This window comes from Phacochoerus africanus, chromosome 9 (assembly GCF_016906955.1).
Source record: "Phacochoerus africanus isolate WHEZ1 chromosome 9, ROS_Pafr_v1, whole genome shotgun sequence".
In the NCBI taxonomy this organism is placed as follows: domain Eukaryota; kingdom Metazoa; phylum Chordata; class Mammalia; order Artiodactyla; family Suidae; genus Phacochoerus; species Phacochoerus africanus.
Genome location: NC_062552.1, coordinates 23,784,708 through 23,793,610, shown reverse-complemented (window position 1 = coordinate 23,793,610; position 8,903 = coordinate 23,784,708). Strand labels below are relative to the sequence as shown.

Genomic DNA, 8,903 nt, shown 5'->3' with positions numbered 1-8,903 from the left:
CCTCCATCTATTTCTCCAGCCAAGGCACCTCCCCTAAAGCCCAGATGGGTACATGCCACTCAGTGGCCACGTTCCTAATCCGAGTGCAGGTGCTGCCACCTCCTCAAATGTGCTCCTTCCAGCATCTCCTCATTTCTTTCTTTTCTTTTTTTTTTTGTTTTTGTTTTTATCTTTTCTAAGGCCACTCCCGTGGCATATGGAGGTTCCCAGGCTAGGGGTCTAATCAGAGCTGTTGCCACTGGCCTACGCCAGAGCACAGCAACACGGGATCTGAGCCACATCTGCAACCTACACCACAGCTCACAGCCATGCCCGATCTTTAACCCACTGAGCAAGGCCAGGGATCAAACCCAAAACCTCATCGTTCCTAGTCGGATTCGTTAACCACTGCGCTACGACGGGAACTCCCAGAATCTCCCCATTTCCACAGGCCAACTTGCACAGTCTCAAGTTTGGGGTGCCATCCTTCTTTCTGCTTTCTCACAGTCCAGATTTGATCCAGGAGGAAATGCTCTAAATCCATCCTGAGAACGTGTCGAGACTCCAGTCACTGACTCGTCCATTCCCTGCTCTCGCCCCCGACCAGCAGCATCTCCACCAGCCTGGACGCTGCTCTGTTTCCTTCTTTGACGGTGTCGCTCGCCTTCCCCTCCTGAGTCTGTGCAGCAGCCAGACCGATGCTTCTAGAGAGCACTCACTCCAGCCTGATCTTCTGTCAAACCATCTTACAAACGCCACATCTGAGACAAAATCAAAACCCTTCTCACATGGGGAGGCCACATGATCTGGCCGGACAGTGGGTCTCAGCTCAGCACCTCCCTCCTGCAGCCTCGCCGGCCTCCTGGCTCCTCCCTGAACACACACCCCCTCCTGTCCTTGTGCCTTTGCCCTGGAGGGTCCCCTGCCTGCAGAGAACGTCCCCACACAGCCTCACGGGCATTTCCTTCGGGTCCTTCCCATCTGGACTCAGAGGTCACCCTCCCAGGAAGGCCCACACTCACCCCCCACCCTGTCCCCACACACTTCTACTCGGGTCCACCTTCCCCAAGGCCCCTCCCACCTCCGATGTGACACGTCCCTCCCTGACGAGGTATATAGTGTCCACTCTGCCCCTCCCCCAGGACAGAGACTCCACACGGCCGACAAGTTTGGTCTCTGGCGACGTCCCTGAGGTTTCTCAGATGCCGAAAGCGTGTGTCCTGTGTCTGGCGCACAACAAATACCCGTTCAACAGAGTTGAGTGACGGATCAGTGCACAGCCCCTCCCTCTTCTAGGGACAGTACCTTCACTCGTGTGACCTCGGGCCATGTGCTGTCTGGTGGCAGCTCCAGCACAACGTCCATTCCCGGTGACATCAGGGCCGCCTGCCCTTTCCTCACAAGGGCTGATGTCCTCTCCCTGCCAAACCAGTCAGTCTGCTCACCCCACGCAGCGCTCTTTCTCTCCTCAAGAAAGATGCTCCTGCGCTTCTGGCCCTAGATTCCCGCTGCTGTGAGTCTATCAGACTCTGCTTTCGAAATGCATGGGCTTGGATTGGAGCCGGCACTGGGCTGAGGAGAGCTCAGGGCAGAGGAAGGGGTGGGCTGCAGAGAAGATCCAGATCCAGCAAGAATGAGGTCAAGATGGAAAACCACTGGGTCCCTCCTCGTTGCTACTTCCAGAATCTCGTTCCCCCAAAAGGATGGGGAAAAGTTAGAAAGAAGCATCAAGGCGTTCCTGTGGTTGCACAGCAGAATTGAACCCGACTAGGAACTGAGGTGGCGTGTTCGATCCCTGGCCATGCTCACTGGGTTAAGGATCCAGCATTGCTGTGCGTTGTGGTGTAGTTTACAGATGCGGCAGGGATCCCACGTTCCTATGGCTGTGGTGTAGGCCAGCAGTTGTAGCTCTGATTAGACCCCTAGCCTGGGAACCTCCATGTGCCCTGGGTGTGGCCCTGGAAAGTCAAAAAAAAAAAAGAAAGAAAGAAGTATCCAGCAAACATCTCTGGAAGGAGGGCAAGAGCTGGATGAGGCTGAAAATGGATCTCTTGATACCCCTGAGATCCTGTGAGTAGGGACCCCCTGGACATGTGGGACAATGACAGGCAAATGACTTTTGTGGCTGTCGCAGACAAGGGACACCCAGAGCAAAATGAGACGGTAATTTTACACATGTAAATGAACAGTCCATATTTTAAAAAAATCTAAATAGGCCAAATATAAGTGCAGAATAAAAGGACGACTGATGGGACCAAGGCTGGAGCGTAGGCTACCTGGTGACAGGAGGCCCTTGCTAACCAAGCTCCTGAATACAGGACAAGGCCCAGGGGACTTCTCAGTCCCTGAGATCACAGGGTCTGGTGGAAGAAAGTTCTCCTGAAGGGACAAGGACAAAGGGACAGCGGAAAAGATGGCCCAGCCTGGGAGTGTCCACACTGAAGCCCATGATGCCCTGAGCTCTCACTGGGCACAGGCCCCGTCCATGTTTCTCTGCTCACGCCCCACCTGGAACAGAGGCAGCACAGCACACATGTGGATTCTGGAAGGTCCTTCCATTTATTTCCCTCTTTCAAACTTAGGAAATTTCTCATTTATTATCCCCTCAACTCCTCACGGCACCAATTAGAAAAAGCAAATTCAACAGGAAGTCATTACTTAGGGTAGTCAAGTTAAGATAAGGATGGAGATGGTCCAGTGGCGCCCCCCCCCCCCAGCCCAGCTCCCAGTTGCAAGAACTGGAAAGAGGATCATGGAAGAGAACACAGGTCAGGGTGAGGAGGGGACGTGGGGGGCAGGGCTGGGCCAGGGTCCCCACCTCCTCTCAGGATGCTCATAGGAACACAGACACTTTCAGAGGCAGCTGAAGAAACAGCAGTCAGGGGATCCGAAGTCACAAAGTGGGACGTGAACAAATCTTGTGTCCCTCAGTCCCCACAAGGCAGCTGTCTCACACTGGGAAAGAAAATCATCAGGAAACAGGCAGGTCAGTCAAGGAAGGGCTGACATGCTCAACAGCCCCACATGCTCAAACCTCCCCCTCAAAGATCCCCGTCACCCAGGGCACCCCCTCTGCCCTAACCCCCCTCCCATCTAGGCCCTCCAGGGTCTCACCTCTAGGATCCTTGGTAAGGGACACATCAGAGCCCTGGTCACTGTCACTGCCTGAGCGAGAGCAAAAGCAGGACGGGGTCAGCACCCCCAAGAGAGAAGACGACAGAAGGTGGGTGAGCTCCCCCCACGGCCTCCTTGTCTGCACCACCAGGGCCTCAGGCATCACAACCCTCCACACTGACCTGCAGCCTGAGTGTAGCTCCCTCCTTTTTCACCTGTGGGAAGAGACATCATGTGAGAGGCCGGGGAGATGATGGGTCATGAGATCTAGAGGAAACCCTAGAACCGGACCACAGAGACCTTTCCAGAACTTTGTCCAAAAATCCAGGACAGGATCAGGAATGTGAAGGAAGGAGATGTGGGGGAGACTGGACCAAGTGCCCTCCTGGAGGTCTCTCCTCAGTGGAGGCCTCCCCTCCACCTCCAAGGGCTGAGAACCTGGTCCCCAACTGGAAGAATCCAGGGGACACATTTGTCTTTCATTTCCACATATTCTTCACAGAAGGGTATGTGGTAACACTCAGCCCCAGACTCAGCGCATGTGTGTGGAGGGGACGTCCAATAAAGATGCAGGTAAATTTCTACCTGAACTTAAAACACCTGAGACAAAAAAAACCCCCCTCATATTCCCACCTCCCTTCCCTACCTGAGCGCTTCTTCCTCCAGATCACAACTCCAGCCACCACGGCTCCAGCGACCAGGACGAGAACCAGGCCAACAATGACGCCCACGATGGGGACGGGGGGCTGAGGAGGGTCTGGGAACAAAGGGCAAGGGGAGGGCCCTCCTCAGGCTGGAGTCCTGACCTTGCTGAAGGTCTCCAGAAGGGCTTCTGCTGTGTCTGAGAAGAGGCTCCGCCCCCAGGCCCCTCCTTACCCCATCTCAGGGTGAGGGGCTCCTGCAGGCCCTCGTGCTGCACATGGCAGGTGTAGCTCTGCTCCTCTCCAGGAGGCACCACCAGGGCCGCCCACTTCTGGAAGGTCCCATCCCCTGAGGGCCTGGTCTCCACCAGCTCCATGTCCTGGCTCTGGTCCTGGCCCTCCCGCTGCCAGGTCAGGGAGATCTCCTTAGGGTAGAAGCCCAGGGCCCAGCACCTCAAGGTGACCCCGAGGTCAGAGCTGGGGTGGCGGGTCACATGTGTCTTTGGAGGCTCTGAGGGAGAAGCATCAGAAAATTCACCCTGTGGGTCCCCTGCCTGGGCCCCTGAAGCAGCCTCATGTGACCAGTGGGGGAAGGGCCAGGTCAGTGGGTTTGAAAGGAAGCACAAAAGCCAGACCCCAGCCTGGACTTGGGTATCTGGGAACAGCTCCCAGTCTTTGGAAAGTTCTAGAATCAGGATGAAAACCAAGGTAGGAGGTTCCAGGACTTTAAGGGGGAGAATACAGTCATGTTCCTGGCTTGAGGAGAAAACCTGGATTCAAATCCAAAGCTGTCCGCGGGCTGAGACCAGGCCTGAGAAAGTCATGGTTCCCAAGATGGCGGCCGGGGTCAAAGGGCACCGCTGAACAGTTCTTTCAGGGATGGTCTCCCCCCTTCACCCCAAAGAGAAAGTCTTCCTTAACTGTCCTTTAGAGAGTGGGGTCCCCAGGGAGTCCCTGTCTGGTCGAGAAGCTGGGAACCTAGGTGGACTCCTCCCTCTCAGGACAGGCAGTGGGGGGCTTTCCCGCAGGCACCCCCTTTTCCTCTCCTTGTGGGAAGGCAGCTCCCTCCCGAGGGGAGATGGTGGAGGCCCCGCGGCCCCTGATACCTGCGCGCTGCAGCGTGTCGTTCCCCATCTTCAGGTATCTGCGGAGCCACTCCACACACACGCCCTGCAGGTAGCTCCTCTCTCCCTCCGCCACATTGGCCGCCTCCCACTTGCGCTTGGTGATCTGAGCCGCCGTGTCCGCCGCGGTCCAGGAGCGCAGGTCCTCGTTCAGGGCGATGTAATCGGCGCCGTCGTAGGCGTCCTGACTGTACCCGTGGAGGAGGCGCCCGTCTGGTCCCAAGTAGCAGCCGTACATGACCTGGTAGGTGTGAGACCCTGACCCCGCCCCGAGTCAGTCACGCCCCCGCCGCGTCCAACCCGGGGTTCAACCCAAACTGAAAACGAAACCGGGGGAAAGTCCCCGCCGGCTCCTTCCGGGTCGGGGGCCGGGCGGGCCCCGAAAGGCCGGGGTGACCCTCGGACCCGGAGGTCGGGGTGACCACGGCCCGTCCCTGGGGATGGGGTTGGGGGTCGTGAGCTGGACCCGGGCCCGCGTCGCTCACCGGCCTCGCTCTGGTTGTAGTAGCCGCGCAGGTTGTTCAGGCCCACTCGGAAAGTCTGTGCGGTTTCCTTGTAAATCTGCGTGTTCCTATCCCAATAGTCCTGCCCCTCCTGCTGTATCCACGGCGCCCGCGGCTCCTCCCTCGGATTCGGGGCGTCGCTGTCGAACCGCACGAACTGCTTGTCGTCCACGTAGCCGACGGCGATGAAGCGGGAGTCCCCGCGGTCGGGCCGGGACACGGCGGTGTAGAAATAGCTCAGGGAGTGGGGACCTGGGGGCGGGAGGGTGAGACACGACCCTCCTCTCGGCGCGCGGTCCCGGGTGCGAGGTGGTGGGGCCGGGACCGGGCAGGGAGCTCGAGGCTCGGGAGGCGGGAAAGGGGTGGAGGTCGGGGAAGGGCCCTGGGTTTAGGGGGGACAAGCAGAGGGGCAGGAAGCAAGGGAGGGACAGGACAGGACGGGGTGAGGTGGCGGGTCTGGGCCGGGACAGCAGAGTCTCATCTTCCCTGTGGGTCCTGCCCCCACCCGACTCCCAGGCGGTGCCCTCGGTTCTCCCCTCAGCGGCCTTGTTACCGATCCCGCACTCACCCGCCTGGGTCCCGGTCAGGGCCAGGGCCCCCGAGAGCAGCAGGACGAGGGCTCGGGGCCCCATGATCCTCAGCCTCCGGGTCTGGGGAGAAGCTGAGCAGAGCCGGGTGGGTGGAGAGTTTATAACCGGGAACCGCGGTGGCGCCGATTGGCTTCTCCAGAAACCGGACACGCAATAGGAGAGAGAAGTGGGGCCGCGTCACGAGTGTCCGGGCAGGACGGCCCCACACAGGTTGCGAGACGGAGAAGTGAAACTGGGGACACGGGGACTCCCCAGCACGGAGCCTCCCCGCCCAGACGCCGCCCTGGAGCATGAGACCCTGAGAGCCACGCCTGGCTGCGGAGCTGGGACTCTGCCCTGCTTCTGCTCCTTCTGCTCAGAAAGCTCTTTGTCACAGTGTCTCCGTGCCTCACCTGGCCCAGGGGCTGTGTACCCAGCAATTTCCAAACCTTTTAGTCAGAATATTCCTACAGTTTTACAAATTAGTGAAGACCGCAAGGATATGTTTGTGTTGATACGTCAGTGGATATTTTCTATACTAGAAATAATAGTTTAAAATTTCATAATTTTTTTAGAAGATATAAACAATCCATGCATTTAATATGAAAAAAATTATTTCGCATAAGAAACACTGTAGTGTGAAGAGTGGAGCTTTTTACATTTTACTCTATCACAAGTCTCTTTGCTGTCTGGCTCATGGGAAAACCACTGGAGGTTTATGTCTGCTTCTGTGCTGAGTCCTTGTGGTGGCTGACATCTATGAAAGGTAAAAGCCCCGCACACATGTAGGACGTGTATTTTTAATAACCTTTTCAGATAATTTTGGATGCTATTATTATGGTAATTTCTCAAAGGTTATTTTGAAGGTGGACCTGAATCAGTATCACTCCGTGTTTCCTCTTCTGTTAAATTAAAAGCCTGTTTTGCACATTGACTGTTGCTTATACTAATGTAAGATTTTTAAGACCGAATACATTGTTTCACTAAGTTATATAGATCTTCCAGTGTCATTCATTCTTTCCAGTAAAGGTTGTATTCCATGCAAAAGGCTAGTGCAGCTCACAGAATGATTTTCCTTGGGACACAGTACTTTGGAAGGTAGCAGGAGTGTTTCATATGTACTTCCTACGTCCTCAGAGACGATACTATTAAAGTATGGATTGAAGAATGGTAATTTAGGAAAGATAAGATTTTGCATTTATTTCAAAAATTTTATTTAGTAGAGTTGATTTACAATGTTGTGTTAATTTCTGCTATACAGCAAAGTCCTTTAGTTATACATATATGTATAATCTTTCCCATATTCTCTTCCATGATGGTTTATAAAGGTAAGACAAGCATTTTTATTGCATCAACTAGGACATTTTATAGCAAACCTGCTTTTTTTTTTCTACAAGTAAGTTGTGGTGAAATAACTACTATTGTAGTTTGCTACCCTAGTCCCCATTATTGCTAAGTTGTACCTCAAAGCAAATGTCAACATAGTGAAAAGTCAAATACTATCCTAGTAAAGCTATGAATGTAGTTTTCACTCAGGGATCTCATGAAAGGGTCTCTGTGACTTCAAGGGTTCCACAGACCACACTCTTGAGAACTGCTGTTCTGAATAAACCTGGAAAAGTGTCCTCATTGACCCTGGCCTTGGCCTCCTCTTCATTCCCCAGAATCCCTCTCCTTGCCCTGGACTCCCTGCCTCCCCAGCCTCAGCTGAGGGCCCTGCCCCTGGGCTCCTCCAGGAAAGGACTCAGCCTCTGGGAAGTGATGCCAGAGAGAGTCCTTCGTCTGGGAAGGGAGGTGGGGGGACAGGTGTTTCCCCCTTGGAACTGGGAACAGTCTGTGCCTGAAGGCGCCAGACCCACGCATCACCTCCTTGGTTTTGTTCCACGTCAGCTTCATACGCATTCACGTCCCAGAGAGGAATCTGTGACAGAGTCTCTGAGAGGAATCCTCTCTCCTGGGTCTAATGTATCTGACGTGAGGCCCACAAAGTGGGAAGAGCAGTCCTGTCCAACAGCCCGTTCTGTATGAAGGAACTGTTCATATCTGTCTGTGTTATCAGCTACTCACTGGCTACAGGTGGCTATTTAGCACCTCAAAAGAGGCTATTGTGCTGAGTATGTTTAATTTTCTTTAATTTAGTTAAAGTAGCCATATGTGGCCTGTAGCTAGCATATGGGACAGTGCATATCAAGCATGTTCTTAATTTTTAAGCTCTTCCCCAAAAGATATTCTGAGATTCATAGATTGATGCATATTAAAATAATCTTCACATGGAAGTCATTTGGATCTTTCTGTGGGAGTCTTCAATATACCCTTAAAATGCAGCATGCCCAAGAAATATTAATTAATGTGTATTTTCATAGTTAGAGTGTACAGATATTAACCAAACCATTATTTATCATCTTAAGGCCCTAACTGTTCAAGACTGCCCATCACTGGAGCTACTCCTTGTCTATACTAACTTGGGCTCTTGGTGTTATTTGCCTTCACCTGGTCAACGGAAGCAGACACAGACAGCTTCACTCACTGAGCCCAAGGGACAGTGTTTCTTGAACATAACATGTATCAAATACCGTGTAGGACCTGTACCTACGTGTACAATCATAAAGCAGAAGGTGTAACCTTGGAACCCACCAGCCTAGAATTCTTTGCTGTCTGCTCCTGCTGTACTTTGCCCCACAAATTCAATCCATTCCGTCTCCCTTCACCCTTGGACCCCTCGCTCCTAGACGAAAATAGACATGAAAAATTAACAGTAGTGGAAGGACGACTTCTCAAAGTATCACCCAAAGTTGAAAACGTATAAAAAGTTATACATCTCGGTGTCACCTAGACAGGGGTGACAATACAAACACAAGTCCATGTTCAAACTCAAAGACACACGAACATAATCTGACAGACAAACGTGTGACATCCTTCAGTGTTCTTCAGCCAAAGCCCCCTGGGAGCAGATATGTGGGCCAACAAGAGAGA

The 8,903-nt window shown here is 53.6% G+C and overlaps 1 protein-coding gene and 1 long non-coding RNA gene across 4 annotated transcripts; both read right to left on the bottom strand.

Annotated features, from left to right (window-relative positions):
• Positions 1-374: 374 nt before the first annotated feature.
• On the bottom strand, positions 375-1,789 carry LOC125136889 (uncharacterized). Its single transcript, XR_007137240.1, has 2 exons — positions 1,061-1,789; positions 375-740 (listed from the first exon to the last, which is right to left on the bottom strand). It is a non-coding gene; the product is annotated as an uncharacterized LOC125136889 (long non-coding RNA).
• Positions 1,790-2,515: 726 nt separating this feature from the next.
• Positions 2,516-6,323, bottom strand: LOC125136882 (BOLA class I histocompatibility antigen, alpha chain BL3-7-like). Of its 3 annotated transcripts, none has more exons than XM_047797769.1 (8): positions 5,930-6,323; positions 5,344-5,613; positions 4,841-5,116; positions 3,970-4,245; positions 3,740-3,850; positions 3,276-3,308; positions 3,094-3,144; positions 2,516-2,934 (listed from the first exon to the last, which is right to left on the bottom strand). In XM_047797769.1, the coding sequence occupies exons 1-8, from the start codon at positions 5,991-5,993 to the stop codon at positions 2,930-2,932; spliced, it is 1,086 nt and encodes a 361-aa protein (XP_047653725.1). In that variant the 5' UTR covers positions 5,994-6,323; the 3' UTR covers positions 2,516-2,929. The 3 variants fall into 3 exon arrangements, with proteins under 3 accessions (XP_047653725.1, XP_047653726.1, XP_047653728.1); XM_047797772.1 differs by having other exon boundaries at positions 2,730-2,842; positions 5,930-6,022; XM_047797770.1 differs by lacking the exon at positions 3,970-4,245 and having other exon boundaries at positions 5,930-6,085.
• Positions 6,324-8,903: the final 2,580 nt, after the last annotated feature.